General features: G+C 35.7%; 1 protein-coding gene and 2 pseudogenes across 1 annotated transcript; 1 reads left to right on the forward strand and 2 right to left on the reverse strand.

The window, feature by feature from the left end:
• Positions 1-218: 218 nt before the first annotated feature.
• On the forward strand, positions 219-6512 carry LOC110694733 (annotated as a pseudogene).
• Positions 6513-6596: 84 nt separating this feature from the next.
• LOC110694732 (uncharacterized protein ycf39-like) lies at positions 6597-12263 on the reverse strand. Its single transcript, XM_021871906.1, has 8 exons — positions 12112-12263; positions 10879-11114; positions 10508-10606; positions 9252-9446; positions 8693-8785; positions 8496-8591; positions 7303-7443; positions 6597-6963 (listed from the first exon to the last, which is right to left on the reverse strand). The coding sequence occupies exons 1-8, from the start codon at positions 12254-12256 to the stop codon at positions 6787-6789; spliced, it is 1182 nt and encodes a 393-aa protein (XP_021727598.1). The 5' UTR covers positions 12257-12263; the 3' UTR covers positions 6597-6786.
• A 680-nt stretch (positions 12264-12943) lies between these two features.
• Positions 12944-17747, reverse strand: part of LOC110694786 — a 19025-nt pseudogene continuing 14221 nt past the window's right edge.

Here is a 17747-nt window from a genome sequence, read left to right on the forward strand (position 1 = left end):
AAAGCTACTCAGAGACTCATGGCCTCAAGTCATGTTTTGTAATCTATCCTCAGTACCGTTCGCACTGATTAATCAAGCCCGGTTCAGCACAACTTTACAACATAATCAATCTCAATTACTTAGCTAATTAGCTGAAGTTTTCATTATTACATTGTCATTGATACCTACAGGGGAAGAAGGCAACGTAGAAGTCGCTGAGCTTGGTCAGTAGGGTCAGTCCCTGCCAGTAATGTTGTTTGTCGGGAATTTAGCAATCCTACTCCTTTTCAGGTAGTATAGTGTCTACTTTTCTACAAAGTGCCTTTTAAGTTCTTTCTACACATTGTGCATTTTTCTTCTTTTTCCTTAGCATAGCTTGATGGTTCCATTGGATAATACATTTTTTTTCTTTTCTTGTCTTTTTAAAGACTAATATAAAGATTCATATAATGGTAGGAAAAAAAAAAAAGCTATCCTGTTGGAAAGATAGTTATTGAAGCTATTATGAAGCACGTTGTAGTCATACTTTTCAGTTAGCATTTATTGTTTAATGTTACTACTCCCTCCGTTTTTAAATACTTGCTTCACTTTCCATTTTCGGCCGTTTTTAAATACTTGCTCCATTTCCTTATTTGAAAGGTTTTTACAATATTTAATTCATTTTCTCTCAACTAGTGGACCTAACATAAATCATATTTTATTAATTTCATATTCTCTCTCCTCTAATTCTTTCAACTACTTTTGCCTTTTGCTTTTTACAAATTTTTATTCCTCCACTACCTCTATATTTTATTACTTTCTCCAATTTCTCCTAAAACTCTGCGCATGGAGAAATGGGGCAAGTATTTAAAAACGGAGAGAGTATCTACTAACTTGTGATTGTAAGATCAAGACCACTATCTCTACAAAGTGTATGTAAGTATAGAAAGCAGTATTCTTTTAGTCAAGAATTTTGATTTCCTATTTTGAGCTGTTATAATTTGTATAGTCAAGACTCAAGAGCAAGTCTAGATGAAATTCTATCAGGTAGTTGGAAGAAATGATTATTGATTTGGACATACTTCTGTGAATGATATACAGAGGCTATTTTTAATCTGTTAAAAAAAAGGTAGAAGTACTATAGAATGGATAAAAGCCAATTGTTGTTTGTCAGGAACAAAAGTATTTTCTAAGAAGAGTCGATCTTGTGAGAGAGAAATGTAGGTCTTAATAATCTTTGTTACAATGATCCTCTATATAAAAGCTTATATATGCTTGTTCTTGTGTTCGTAGGAGTCGTGAATTTCTCTGGCAAGAAGGCCATACAGCTTTTGCAACACAGGAACAGGCAGATGCTGAGGTATGACCACATGATAGTGTACTTTGCTAACTATTAGCAAGTTTAACTAAATACTTTATTGTTCTGCCTTACTGAGTTACTGGCATTGGCGAATGATGTATAAGATTAATAAGAAATCAAGACCTGAATTGCAATTTACTGCCTTGAGTAGATTAATAATTTAATACGCCCAGCAGCCCCTCCCCCTCCCACCCCTTAGAATTCTGACTTAGGTCATATGCTCCAATTCTCAATACATTTGCATGCCAATTCACTGTAGTATGTGATCCAATTCATCTAGATTTGCTTGCTGAAAAACTTGGGGCTTTTGTCATTTTGGTTTTATTATCTAGTCGGCTATAAGTTATCTTCTCTGGTGAGCTTTGTCATGGGGATAATGGATATGGCAAAAAATCAAGAGGAACAAATAATCTAGATCATAAAGGCATTATACTAAAAAGAATGAAAATGTAGTTTTGGGGCTATTGGTTATCGGAGTGATGTGATTCCATCAATACCCGTTAGTTATGCTGGCTACCTGTGCTCAGGCATGTTGTACCGTTGCAGGGAGGGAGAGGTGGAGAGACAGGGAGTTGGATTAGTTTGAGTTGGGGAGGAAAAAGTAACTTTATAAAAAAGTACTATTTGTTCAAAAATTATTTATATATATACGAAGTATTTTTTTAATATTTTTTTAAAAGTAATCTTATCTACTTTTACAGACTTAGCTATCAATTTTCACCTATTTTCTAGACAAAAATCCTTACTCAATTTCTCTCACCTACAGGGCCTGGGGTGCCGTATCATCTGACACCATATTGCAATCCTTACCATATCGACCAGAACCCCCAAATGTATGATAATCTCCCAACAAGCGTATTGCAATCTTGTGCTCATTACACATAACAAAGCGTACTACGTGATAATAGATTAGTAGGTAACCTGGTCCCAACTAAAATCTGTTGTGCTGTTCTTTTGAACTACTTTTTTCGAGAGTTTGTCACATCCTGTGAAAGCTGATAGAGGCTGGTATTTTCTCTGTATACAAATTCTGTTGGATGTTGAAGGGTAACCGGTAACATGAAAGTCCTTTAGTACATTTCTTTTTTCTTTTCAAATCACATGGTTTTAAAGTAGTCTTGATCATCCAATAGTGGCCAAAAAAAAACTTGATGTTACCGCATATTTTGATTGCTGCTTTAGGTTCTTGATATATTGGAACTCTACCGGCGAATATATGAAGAATTTTTGGCTGTTCCAGTGGTCAAGGGCAAGAAAAGTGAAATGGAGAAGTTTGCAGGTGGATATTACACAACAAGTGTTGAAGTAAGTGAGAGTTGAAGCTGCTTTTTATTTGAGTTTTTCTTTGTTGATTATTGGAATCATGATGAGTGTTGTATTATGTAATTTGGGACGTATTTTTGTCTTGTTGCATTAAAAGTCCTAAATTGTATATCGTTTTCCTATTCCAGGCATTTATTCCAAACACTGGACGTGGTGTTTAAGGTGCAAACTCACATTGTTTGGGTCAAAATTTTGCAAAGATGTTTGAAATCACTTATGAGAATGAGAAAGGAGAGAAGGCAATGGTGTGGCAGAACTCATGGGCGTACAGTACCAGAACGGTTTGCTTTCCACCATTTGCTATTTTTGTTAAAGTTGTTTGATTGGAGCTTTTGTGCAACTTCCTCATCTGCAGCATCTTGGTTCAATTCATGGACCTATTCTGTTGGAACACTGTAGACTGTTTCCAAGAGATAGGAGGGTCTGAGAGCTAGTCAGCTAATGTATACTCATTTGATCATTGAGGATCTTATCGTACATCCTCAATGTGGAACAATACCAATGAGGGTTTTTAAGGAGGCAAGAGAGGGTGAAATTGTTACTATATAGGATGGGTTGATCATGCCACTTGTTTGTTGAATATGACCCCTTTAATTGACGAAAGGCCTTTTAAAATCTTAATTTATATTCCTTTTATTTGCAGATAGGGGTTATGGTGATGACACACGGTGATGGCAAAGGCTTAGTTTTGCCACCTAAAGTAGCAGCTGTCCAAGTCATTGTGGTGCCTGTTTCTTTCAAAGACGCCGGTACACAAGGAATTTTCGATGCTTTTGCTTCTACTGTCAAAACTTTGAGTGAAGCAGGCATTCGGGCTGAGCGTGATCTTTAGGGATAACTATTCTCCAGGTTGGAAGTACTCACACTGGGAAATGAAAGGTGTTCCATTGAGGCTTGAGATTGGACCAAAGGATTTGGCCAATAGTCAGGTAAATCTGATGCATGTCTCTTTCAAGTTCTTATATTTATGTTTTTCTTATCTAAAAATTGCTATTTTTGGCTTATCTGATCAATGGTTTATGTGATGGTATGGAGCATTTCCGAGAGTGTTTTTAAATTATGTGTTTCATTACCATATCTGCTGAGTCCCTCTGCCCCTTTGTTGCTGGAATATTTTGCAATACATTACAGATATTTGGTCACTGATGTACTGGAATAGCTTCATAACTGAACAAGAATCTTTCAAGTTCCCTTGGGGTGGAATTGAATAAACTGTAATTTGATTTTAAAGTTTTAGTAACAGCTTGTGGTGGCTGGTGCAGTAATGTAATGGACTGTTTGTTACAGAAAGTTATGAATTTGTGTGTTTTTTAGAAGCACATTGCATTGATATATTGCGTAGAAATTTGATTTTGTGGTCATTGTTCTGATATGGTTGTGAGGCATTTTGAATGGTAAATGGTCCCCATTGGACTAACTTCAGCATGGTTGTATAGTTGCTGTGGCAAAATGTTTGTTTGAGGGGCAATGAGCCAATGAATACTACACTGCTATCATCACTGAATTCAAATCGTTCAAAGTTCAGGCACTAGTCCCTTTGGCCTTTTTAACTCATGTCTTGGTGGCAAAGGAGTGCCTTGTTAAAATGTGTGCTTAATTATTTTATTTTTTTATTTTCATTTTTATTTTTTGTAAAAATATTGACAGCTTGATTTCCCAGGATAACTTTAGTAGTGTTGCATCACTTGTGGTTCTAATACAGCTATGGCCACACCAGTTTTATTGTCAGTTTCATAATTCTAGAAGCTAACAAATTTATCAACTTTTAGGCTCGTGCTGTTTGACGTGACAATTCGGCCAAGAAGGATTTACCAATGACAAATTTGGTCGATCAGGTGAGAGAATTATTGGACACAATTCAAAAAACTTGTTTGATGTTGCAAAGAAAGAGAGATGCCTGTGTTAAATAAGTTAGGACGTGGGAAGAGTTTGTTGAAGCATTGGCACAAAAGAAACTTATATTAGCTCCTTGGTGTGATGAAGAGGTAACATGGATTTTACTTAATATTTGAGTTCATATTTTCTGAAAGTTCTTCACTTTATCTTCATTCTTCTGATCTTTTTTGTTAGTATAATAGATGTTACTTTCTCATGATAGGAACAATCATCTTGATCATGTTCTTTGCATGGACTATTTGATAGTTTGATGTAATCTAATTGAATCCAACTTAAGTAAAATCTAATACATGCTGTTTCATTAGAAGAAAGCCGTGACTCTTCTCACTGCAATCACATGCATGCAACCTACATGAGTGGAGGCTTTAGCTGTTAATTTTTGTATCGACTTTTTTCAAGTAATTTTTTAAAATTTTTGTGTTGACTAGGGTGTTAGTATCGGTATAGTTTGTAGTATTGAACAATTTGCATGGTGATGCACAACTTGTGGAGGTATTGAAAATATGCAACAACACCCCCCCCCCACCAAATGTGTTTTTGGAAGTGCTGTAACTTGGATTGTTTTTTCGTCTCTTCAGGAAGTTGAGAAAGATGTCAAAGCGCGGACAAAGGAGAGATAGGGGCCGTAAAGACTTTGTGCTCACCATTTGATCAGCCAGCACTGGAAGAAGGTACAAGCTCTTTTCTTGTCATTTCTTTAGACAACTTTATGCATGATTCTACCCGTTTGATCTCAGAACTGATCAATTTTTTTTCTACATTGGTGCTCATTTAATTATATATGTTCTTTTGCTGCCTTAATAAAGTAAGAGTGATTTATTCCATTTGTCAGGTACCCTTTACTTCGCTTCTGGAAAGCCATCTAAGAAGTGGTCGTATTGGGGCTGGAGTTACTAAATTATGAACATACTGAAGGGTGGATTGAAGATATACACTTGAACGTCTCTTTTTTTTTTTTTTTTTTTTTTTTTTTGTGTACATGCTCTCCCAGTGTTTCAAAGTCTACTAGACTGACTAATCCAAATTCGAGTTAGGATAAGTCCCAAGTGTTGCTACATTTGCAGGGCTTACAATTGCGACCTTTGATTAGGTTAAAACAATTGTTACCAGCTGATCCAAGCATTCTTAGAAAGATGTCCATCCTTCTTATCAACACACATTAACCTGTACATATTTGTAGTTTAAATTCATCTTTCCATTCATTTACTCCCAGATATGGTTGCTATAATACTTAATGTTGGGTATAACTTTTGTGGCCCAAATCTTTGAAAGGCCCAACTAATTAACTCTCAAGATCTAGAATAATCTACTAAATCAAGAAATGGATGGAGAATTGTGGAAGGCTCTAGAAATATTAAATGACTATGAAAAATCTAGACTTCCACCAAAAATATCTACCTATGTGGAAGGTTTCACACAAATCTTCCACCTCCATATTCCATCTATAAATATAAGTGTTGTCATCCACTAGAAGCAAGCAATTAAGAAAAAATCCACACATACAAAAAGTCCCTAATCCTCCATCACACTAAAATTATTTCATCTCATAAGTTTACTTAAAACTTCCTCCTTGTACTTTTTATCCACTATCCTTTTAATACTCTTTTGTGAGTACTTATTATTGTGAGAGTTATTTTGTAATCTTACAACTTTTAGGGTCTTTTCACTTTTGTACTCTCATATATTTTAATATAGTGGAATTATTTTAAAGTGCTCGTTAGGTGTTATTTTCTTGCCATTTATACTTTATCAATTTCTCGATCAATCACGCTTTCGCAAGCGTCCTTAACCTTTCACTTAATTCATTACTTCATTGTCAATTTTTCATTTTATGAAAACCATTAAATTTGATTTTAGTTGAACATAATATGAGCGTCCTTACCCTTTAACCCTTTCTGGCAAACAACTTCAGAATCATGAAATTTTTCCTATGGAGTATTGGTCAAAGGCATTTTGTTATTTTAGAAACATGTTCAGATTATAGTACTATTATATGACCTGTTTCTAATAGGCTACAAGAAACATGTACAGATTATCAGTATAAAAGAAGGCAACAATATTGGTTTTAGAGAAGCTTATCCTATATATTGTAATTACAATTAGAGCTGTTTGTATTGGTACAAAATGTATGAAAAATGAAGTGAAAAATTCAAAGAATTTAGATTCCATTAAAAATGAGACATCTCTGCTGTACAACAAAAGAAGTGAAAGCCGAGTCCGTGTGATTGATGTGAATGCAAGACCTTGCTTCAGAAAAAGATATCAGATTGCTTCGATTGTGCTTTAAGGTCTTTCAATTTCTTCAAAATGTTGGTGAAATAATCTTGCAAGTATTTTTCCAAAGTAACGATGTCTTTTGGATCCACACCAAGAAGTTGATAGGTCTCTGCCATTGGAGCTGAGAACACCATGTCGCTCGAGAGTACCTAACAGTTTCCAAGTAGGTGGTTAATTGCCTCAGTACTGATTTCAAGTAACAGCAAACTATAATGCAAAGCAAAATTATAATAGCTGATCTTATCAGTTATCTCCATTAATTTATGTATTTTTATTCCCCATTTGGTGACTTTTCAGTTTGTGGAGTTTATTATTAAATCCTTTTATCAGATAAAAGGATTAAAGAAATAAGAACGAAAATGAAAGACAAATTGAATCTTCTACAAGTTCCCATGCATTTGATTCCACCAGAATAAGTGAGAGAGCAACTGAGCAAGATAGGGCCATGTTGCCATCCTTACTGACAAACAATAATAAAATTACCCTACCTCTGAAAAGGCCAATCTATCGGCAACGTCACTAGTCCACTGAAAGAATCGAGTCAGCTGGCGAGTTGTTTTTAAGACGGAAACAGGGACTGTCGTCACATTGGCATCTTGTCCTGCTAGCCTCTCGCATAGCGTTATCACCTAGTAACAGCAAGACCTTTTTCAGTAAATATTATCCCACATACAAATTTAAAAAGGAAACTCATTCATTTCATTGAGGATTTGAGTCCAACCGATTTATTCAGTAACAATAAGACCATGCTTGGATTGGGGGTAATATATATATATATATATATATATATATATATATATATATGTGTGTGTGTGTGTGTGTGTGTGTGTGTGTGTATGTATATATATATATTTTGGTGCAAATGAGGGCCAAGCTCGTTTATTAGAAAAATAAAAACGATTACCTGACAAACCGTGGCAAAGCCACACCTATGGTATCCTCCCAAAGAAGACTTTTTATTTCGATCGGAGGATCATCGAAATAAACTACCCTTTCTTCAAGAGGAACACCCATATTAGCTAACTTATCGGCTACTTTATTCCCTTCCCTAAAACAATGAACAATTTTAACATTACTACCTAAAGACTTGATAAGGTTGCTACAATATTATTGGGGGTAATATATTAAGGGGTAATAAAAGTCAAACTTGAAAAAACATAAGTAATTAGAGGTATTGTTGTAGGATACATGGTGTTTACAAATGAAAGTAGGTAGTTTTACCATGAGGAAAAGAGAGAGATGGAGGAATTATTACCCTCACAATGAAGGTAATAGTTAGCCACCCTCTCCCTAGTGTAACTATTACCCCCAAAATGAGGGTATTAGTTTCTCTTTCTTCACCTCATACCACACCATCACTACATAATATTCCTTACAATCACACCATCACTATCTCCTCCTTCCCAATTTTCACTTTCATTTTGCTTAGTTTGACTTTTATTACCCTAGTAATACATCTCCCTCAATCCAAGCATGCCCTAAAGAGTTTTTTATTATGCAATTTTCTTTGGGGTGATATTATATAACAAAAGCGAAATTAGAAAAGAGAATGAGAAGAAAAGGAAGGCATTGCTACCGCAAGCAAGGATGAGAGTACATTAAAGAATCACCAACTAGGACCATAGATGAAGAAACTCAACAGACAACTAATGTCCTCAAACCAAAGACATAATTTAAGTACCTCTTGTGTTGTCCATGCACGAGGTCCAGCAAACGTGAGAAGCTTTCCTTTAAGATTCTCATTGCGCAAGGCAATGAATGTTAATCGAGCTATATCCTGGAAAATTAGGTTAATTTAGTTAAAAAGATCAAAAGAATCTTGTCTAGTAGACTACAAGAGATGTGGGAATCAAGTAATCGACTCCTGTGTAAAAAGACCTGAGTGTCCATATAAGCTATCCTTGTCGGGGCATCAGTTCCCCAGACAGACTTCTCTTCCAATATTGGCACAGCGTACTGCCCAATAAGGCCCTGAAAATTGGAAGCAACAGTGGAAAATTTAATACCGATGGCTGCAAAAGTCAACTTGGTATGGGCACTTGCACTTCCAAAGCCAGGTTTAAAAAGATATAGAGGTACACATTTTTACAGTATTGTTACCAAAAATAACTCATTTTCAGAATACCACAAGTAAAAATAATATTCGATCAATATTTCAAATTTCGTAATAGTAAGGGGGAGAGATAACAGTCCCAAAAATGTCATTAGGGCTACTTTCTACCAAAAATGTCATTAGGGCTACTTTCTACCAATTACTTTTCTATGTCCAAGTTTTAGATAAAGATAATATCATAATAATTGGTGTGTCAAAGGTACAGAGACCAAACTAGATTCTATGTAAACAATTACTAGAAAATTAAAGCCATCCAGTTGATTTATAATCTTGCAATATGAAAATTAAATCATCCTCTTAAGCTTTAATCTTTCTTGACTTTACCTGCATGAACCCGCATAATCTTATTGTAATATGGTTCAATCCAGAATCTTGAAGAAATTTCTCAGTGCAATACTTGATCTCCATTAATGGTACTTCAGGATGCTTGTCACAGTTGTGAATAGAAAAGAACACATACTTTTGGATTCCCATTGCTTTTGCACATTGTATGAGAGCAACTTTGCCTTCCCAATCTACCTAAATTGACCAAGAAACTCAGTTAAGGTTGAAAGTCCATAAAGGTATTGACCAAGAAACTCAGTTAAGGTTGAAAGTCCATAAAGGTATTGACCAAGAAACTCAGTTAAGGTTGAAAGTCCATAAAGGTATGCAGGGGGGGATGATAGCTCATGAAGTGAAACATCAGACTCTACAGCTAATTACATGCTTCATATATTAGATGTCGATTTCTTAAACACAGCTAATTATCTGGCTGTTACTAGACACTACAGGATAGTATTGCTTTTAAAAGTGCCTAATATCCCTTTACTCAATATGCATGTAAAAAAATTTAAATCAACAAACTAGACCACTAAACAGAGAAAGGAAGGGAGTTGCGTCTGGTAGACCTGACAATCCTAACCCAGACCCGATGACCCGACCCATGACCCGAAATTGACCCAAAAACATTGACTCGAAAATGATCCGACCCATACTCGACCCGAAAATGGAGTTGACCCGACACCCGAATTGACTCGACCCGAAATAGACCCAAAGTGTTTGACTCGAACAGACCCGATACCCAAAATTGACCCAAACAGACCCGATACCCGAAATATCTTCAACTAAAATTACCTTATAATTAAATTTAAAATGTCTTGTACCAAAAGTAACTCAAAATTGTTCATCTTCAACCATAGCTAAGCTCATAAATTGAATTGATAGTTTTTATTATAACAATAACAAAATATATACTCCGTATAAAATTATTCATTTGAGCTTGATTCACAAATGAAACAACCCGAACATGACCCGACCCGAACTTGACCCGATACCTGACCCGAATCGACCCGACCCGACCCACAACCAACCCGAATAATAGCTGACCCGAAATGACACGACCCAAAAGTGACCCGACCCAGACCCGACCCGAATGACCCATTTGCCAGGTCTAGCGTCTGGCAAGAAAATCCTATTTCTGTCCAGATTTTGGGAAAAGTATTTTAATACGGGATGAGTAAATCAACAGTCAACTCCAAAGGCACCAAAACTCTTGTTTCATGAGCAAATAAACAATTGATAAACCTTTGGACACATACTGTTTTGATAGGCTCTTCAGGACGTCCAGTGGCACAATCGATAATCGTGTGAACCCCCACCAGTGTTGCTGGTATTGTCTCTGGTTTGCTCAGGTCTGCCTGTGCAAACATCAATCTGTTATCAGGGTACAAAGAATAGGAGCATAACTTCAAAATTAGATTGAGCTGACTATTCACATATTTTAATAAGAAAGAAACTCCAATATAAGTTCCAGCACACCTTTTTTTTTTTTTTGGGGGGGGGCGGGGGGGGGGGGAAGGCTAGGGTCCTAGGGAGGACCTTTTCTTCCCTGGGAAAATCCAGAAAAGTGATTAGTGATCCCTTTCAAAAGGTAGGTAAGTAATTTATTCTATGAAATAGAGATTCTTACATTAACAACAATTGCACCCCAGTCACGAAGGAAATCAGCAGGAGCTGGTCGAGGCCTCACAAGACAGCGTACATCATAGCCTTCATCCAGTGCCCGTCTTACAACCTGCCTTCCAAGAGTCCCAGTAGCACCAACAACCAATATACTTGTCGGCCTGACAGGTGTACCAGGAGCATAATTAGTCGATGCAGCTGGCTGAGCGGTGCACTTTATTAAGGGCGGGGCATAAGATCTTCCTGAAATAAATGTCACTCGTATTGAGCCTGATATAAAGCACTCTCTTGCATTTTAAAGTTACAGTAAATCCTGACAATAGCGATTCTACTTTATCTTCTTCATCGCTATAAGCTAAAGACACAATCAATGTGAATAACATCATTATAACTGCTTTAATCCACATTCCGTCTCCCCAATCAACGACCTAGACTGAATTCTCCAGTGCACACTCTAAAATTACCAAGAGACTATAATAGTTAATGTCACTAGCCGTAGACACAGTCAACATAATGATCTATACTTAATTACTAATTTACATGAGTCAAATATATACAACCCACACGACACAACTTAAGCACGAAAGCCAAGAGTTAAAGCCATAGTTAATAGGGCAATTCCGAGATTATTCTCAAGTCTCAACTCATAATCTGTACTAAAGTTCTATACTCCTTAGCTTATTTAACTAAGTTTTAGCAAATTATGTTAAGCAAAAAAATGAATTTAGTTAAAAGTTGAGCAAATAAATAAAACTTAACAATCGAACTCCTTATCTTATTATTCATATACTACAGTATAATACTTGGTATATTGATAACTCAACACAAAGCCGTAAATTAAGATAATGGTAATGGTAATGAATTTATCTATAATCGTACTTCCTTAGCAAAACAGCCATTATAACACGAATCGAGTTAGAATACCATAACTATCTTTCTATCAATAATTCAATTAAATTCGTTTCCATCATGCCACGGACAATTACGGGGTTATCGTCAAAATTTAAATATACTAAATTAAGACAATGTCTTACTATTTTAATAGAAAATCTAGCCTATTGTTTCGTAATATAGGGACGGAGGGAGTAATTAATATAATTCTGAACCAAATGCTATCTAATCGATCTCCGACTACCACATTATGCTATTCATTTACAATTGAACGAAATTGAGATGAAACATTCAATTATTTCAAACAAAAATAGCAAGGAAACTAAAAAAAACGGAGTAAAAGAAGTACCAGAAAGAGAGGAGAGAGAAAACGAGGGAGAAATTCGGAAGTTTTGAAAGCTAAGATTGGATTTCCAAGACAACAAATTGGGGCACCCTAAATGGTGGTGGAGCTCCGGTGGAGTGGCTACTTGTGCAGGAAGTCTTCCCGCCATTGTTGCTCTCTCTTTCAATTCTTCAGTTTATCTGCAGAGTAGTTGTTCTCAACAGTTGGAATTTGGAGAAGAGAAGAGAAGAGAAGAAGAAACAAGTGGACGAAAAAGGGTCATCACATATACTGATCTTGGTCTTGCCACGTCCCTCTCTTTCTGTGTTCTTTATGGATTACGTTTTTTTCTCTCTTGAAAAGTTGAAGGGTTACATAAAGTGTCAATTTGGTCATTGCGTCCGCTTCAATTGGGTCTAGTCGAGTTTGGCTTTGGGTTTACATTATATCATCGTGTCTATTCAATCTAGGTTGAAATTTATACAGAATACATAATATCTAATTTGATTCAAAAATAAATTTACCTTTGTTAAATAAACAGCAATCTCAATTAAAGAAAAAAAAATGCTAATGTAATACGGAGTAATTTTCACACCGATATATTTTTATATAGTAGTATAAACATTTACATGTATGTTTTCCAAAATTTGGAATAAAAAAAGCAAAATAATAAAATGCTGTTTAAGTCCTATAATTTCTACTCGCTAGTCTATCCTGTATCAGATGCTACCTTGAGAAAAGTATTAACTATGTAACCCCCCCCCTTTTTTTTTTTTTTTTTTTTTTTTTTGCTGAAATCCAAGTATAACCCCTTCTAGCACTACACCAAGAAACTAAAAGAAAAAATTTGGTAAGAAAAAAAAATAAATAAAAACTGCCCTGAGAAAATTTTCACTTTGTATATTCAGTTGCCTCTAATGTACAAGCTTATCTTGAGGCTCAAACACTTTGTCATTTACAGAAACCGGGAAGTCGAAACTGGAACTTTCTTCTGTGCTAGCCAGGAAAGGCCATTCTGTACACGTTATATTCACACGTCACTGCTGTCTGCTGCTCAAATCAATGCAAGACAAAATTCGGCTTTACAGAAACTGGCAAGTCCAAATGCACGAAGTCAATGAATAGGATCAGGTGAAGAACAGAGAAGCTGCTAGGAAAAGTAATTTTTCTGAGCCATTTAATCTGAAAGGAACTCCTCTAGTTCTGGATGATCTGATGTCAGGATATTACTTGGATCCCTATTAATGCCTCGAGGCAGTTCTTTCTGGGAGATTATTTTTATTTTCTAAATCTTCTTGATCAGCCAATTCTTGTTCATCCTCAATATTCTGGTAATCATTTATTTCAGCTGCATCGAAACCTCCTGTGCTATATTCTTCCCCTTTTTGATACAAGGTGGCTGGATTATCCTGAAGATCATAGACCGGAATGTTGGGCAAGGAGCTTTTACATATGCAAGACGAAGGATTTTCATGGAACTCGCCTTTTCCTGGTTTTACCTCATTTGGTTCACCCATAAAGCCAACCTGATAAGTTCTAATGCCCATAGCAAACCCTTCCCACGTCATATTGTTCATGTTCAAGAACAGACGGGATATCTTTTTAGCATTTGGGCGTATAGTAGGCTTGTGACCATAGTATCTCCTGCACCAGAGAACTACATGTTTAGTTGCATGCTTTTCAACAACTTAACTATCTCCATAGTGCCTAGCATGATTAGACTATTGTTAGCAAAGTTGATTTGAGGTAGAATACATACCTTCTTCCTGCTAAAATCCTGGCCATGTTACCATTGTTATTGGTTACAAATACATCACTCTCGTCAGAAACGATGAAATCCAAAGCAGCCATCCGAGCAGAATATGGTGCAAATGGTGCCAGCTCCTCCTGACTGGCTAGAGTGTCTTTAGAATGGAAAATAGGGAAAAGCGCCCTAAGAGGTGCCAAAGTATCTTCTCCGCCATAGACCTCTCCAGATGCCACGTAAATATGTACATCACTGTTGTAGCCAAGCGCTCTCAGCATGAGACCAACTTCCTCTGGAGTGAGTGGGCATTTTCCCTGCCTTCTCTGCTTGTCAGGGTTGCTTTTCTGTCCATATTTTCAATGGATTTCTTAGAAATGGTTTAGCTAATTCCTTCATGTACAAACAGATATATGCACATTGAAACTCACATGTAATGTTTTCCACCGTTTTCGTATCGCACCAAGTTCTGCCCTTTCTTTCTCTCCTCCACCATAATCACAACCCGAGAATGCAAGCATGTCAGGCTCAAACCTGCGGCATAAGATACATATATATATCAACGGATTGACCTACATTATTTTTATAGTGAGGTTCAGAATTTGGTCAAGGGCCACTAATGAGTAATGACTGTATGACCTAAATTATTCTTACAGTGAGGTTCGGAATTTGTTCAAGGACCACTAATGACTATCAACAAACAATGTCTAGCAGTTATGCAGTAGGTCAGAACAAATACAAACACAGATATTTTAATATATAATAGTAATATACAGATATAGATTTAGAAGGGGCAGATTCACTAAAAAAAAAGGGGGGGGGATTAAACATTAACATAGATATGTGCACTCTGGTTGGCAATTATGACTTTAGGAGCAACATCCTTTTCATAATATAACTGACGGTCACAATAAACGTATTTATGAATTTGAAAATAGAATAAGATATAGCACTATATCAAAATACTAGAGATTTGCTACACTCTTACCTCAAGTGCAGGGCAATAAAATGTTCACTTCTCATCCTCATTCTTTCAACTAGCTTTCTTCCCATCTCAACAATGGGATCAGTGAACTTTAAAGCATGGTAATTAACCCTACATCTTAGCTTTTGTAAATCTGTCTCCAGGACATTTGATAGCCTGTAATCAAATTTTGTCAGCTGTACAGCCTGCACGGCAAAGAAGTCAGTCATCAAAATCCATTAACTCAACAGCACTCATGAAAGTCTACAAAATGTCTGACAGACTTTTGAGTTATAACATAACCCAATCACTCCAATCTAGAAATAACAACGCATGAACTTTATTGATTATGAAAATGTTGCATAAAGCTTCATAAAATAGTTTATTCAATACACTCATTTGCAATAGAGTTAAATAAGTCATTACTGGGAAAGTATTCCATGTTGAACTACAATCAGCTAAAATCAAATGTCTCATCTATCTCTTATTTATCTCCTTATACACACACACACACACACACTACGTATATATTTGACCCTCCTACACAACTCTAAATCGTAGTAGTAGTTGGGTCGATATTAATTAGGTAAAAATAGGGGTCGAGCTGTTTGCATCAAAATGTGAAAGATCTGAGCATGATGCATCCTGAAAGGTCTTATAGTAGCACTACTTGAGTGATCAATTAAGTATGTTTAATGTTGTCAAATCACATAATTGAAATGGGAAGGGGAACTTTACATTAGAGAAGTTGACATATTTCCTTCAAAGAGAAATACACTTTGCAGAATATAATACTCACATGCTTCTTTTTGAGAAGGGGTAAGATTCGATTCAGGTAGTATTTAGGACTGGACTTCCTAGGAACTCGAGTACGGACTGGAGTAAGAACCTTTCCTCCTACCATTGGAAGCTGCTTTAGAATTTTGACATCATTTGAAAGAAATGACATAAACCAATCAACATCAAATATGTCGCCAAAATCACTGCATGCACAATGAAGTGGATAGAGTAAGACATAAGAAGACAGTACTGATGTTTGTTTTCCTTTCTAGGCCAATGAACTAATCAGTTGATTGGTAAATGCTAGGAAAGAGTCAAAACAAACCTTGCATCCTTCCAGTAAGATTTCTGGTCCAGATTGGGAACGATAAGTGTTGCATTTAAGATATAGGCTGCAACAACGGCATCTGTAATCTGTTCCATTATGAGCATGAAACAGTTCATATTAGTTAGCAAAATTGCAGTTCAAGTGCTAAAGCATATCCAAAGCATGATTAATCAAAAGAGCATAATGGATTTAAAAAGAAATATTCTGATTACAATTCTTTTCTTAAAACTGGAGCAAATTGAGTAAATAGTGTCATAGTAAGCTACATGGTTTATTATCCTATCATATCATGGGGCTGTACTTCCTAAGAAGCATAAGCATCCAACGAGCTAGTCAGTACAAGGTTTGGTGGGGACTATGATTAACAACAGGTTTTAATAGGAATTTTAGGTTAGCATATCTGATGAGAAGACTTGCCAAAAGTTGATCCCTTCCTCTAATGTGACAATTATTGTACAGAATTGTCAATAGCGCGAAAATAGCATGCCCTACCCATGTGTTCTAGAAATTCAAAAAATTAAAGAAGTATCCAAAATGGGATGGTCCCAACATTTCTAATCTTATTCGTTTAACCTTAGTCTTTGATGGCTTAAGCTTCGAAAACAACTGAAAACATGAACGAATCTAAAAATAAGACAAGCTCAAATAAATAAGAAAAAATGACTGATGCAAACTACTATAGCACACGTACTCTCCGCTCTTCAAAGCCCTTTTACTTTTCGTTCAAGTCCGTTCTTTAATTTGAAATCTATTACCATTACAAGTTTACAACTTTCATTTTCCTTACCCAAAATGCCAGTAAAGGGACTCACATTAGTTACGTTGATACTGTAACTAAGAAGCCGTTTACGGACTGAGGAAGTACTTAGCTTCCTAATATAAGTATCATACAAAACTTTAAACTCCTTTTATTGAAAAGCAGCTAGAATAACCAATACCTTAAGCAAAATTGAAGCTCCTTACACGCTATCCTCTTATACCAACCAAAGGAGGTACTCCATACTAATTTCAGACTATGATTGCATATAAAAACCTTTTTTTGTACATTGCACACGTAAAACTTTAGGTATCTATAATTGACTTTTGATAACCAATTAACCACTAATATTAATATGGCATTCGTTTCACTCTCACATCAACCTAACTACTTACCGAATAGTACTACATACTGATTACAATAGATTAACAACATGATCATGTTTATGTACATCGTCTCTAAAAGTTCTTCATGTTAAAGACACTTCTAAAAATGTGTAGAGTATTAATTAAATAAATTGCGAAAAAACTCACCCCTGTTCTTTGTTGATTTAATCCTCCGCTTGTCGAAATCAACAAGTATCTATCAGGTATAGTCTTCTCATCCGCCGCTAAATAAAACAGAAATTAGAAATAATAAATAAAATCAAAATCAATAAACAATAAGCAATAAACAATAAACAATGAAAATTCAATTCAAATTTGAGTTTAAAGATTATGAAACTAGATAATAATCACGAAATTAATAAGTGTAAGTAGAGCTAATGATTTTCTACCAAATAAACAAGTAACAACTAAATATTTTCCATACTAAGAGGAGGAGATAGAAAGTGAGATTTTACAGAGAAATTTATTGCTGACATTGCTGCAACCATAGTATAATCCCGACGAATTCGTGCTCCAAATATCACGTCGTAGACTTACAACACCACTCTGTAATTCATTTTTCACAAAACAAATTTCCAAAATAAAAATAAAAAACTACAATTATATTAAAAATATGAAACGTGTTGCAATCAACTTACCTTCGTATAGTCGTCAATCAAATCATCATCCTGAAATCAAATTAATTCATCAGACTAAAAAAA

The sequence above is a fragment of the Chenopodium quinoa genome, unplaced genomic scaffold, assembly GCF_001683475.1.
Source record: "Chenopodium quinoa cultivar QQ74 unplaced genomic scaffold, ASM168347v1, whole genome shotgun sequence".
In the NCBI taxonomy this organism is placed as follows: domain Eukaryota; kingdom Viridiplantae; phylum Streptophyta; class Magnoliopsida; order Caryophyllales; family Amaranthaceae; genus Chenopodium; species Chenopodium quinoa.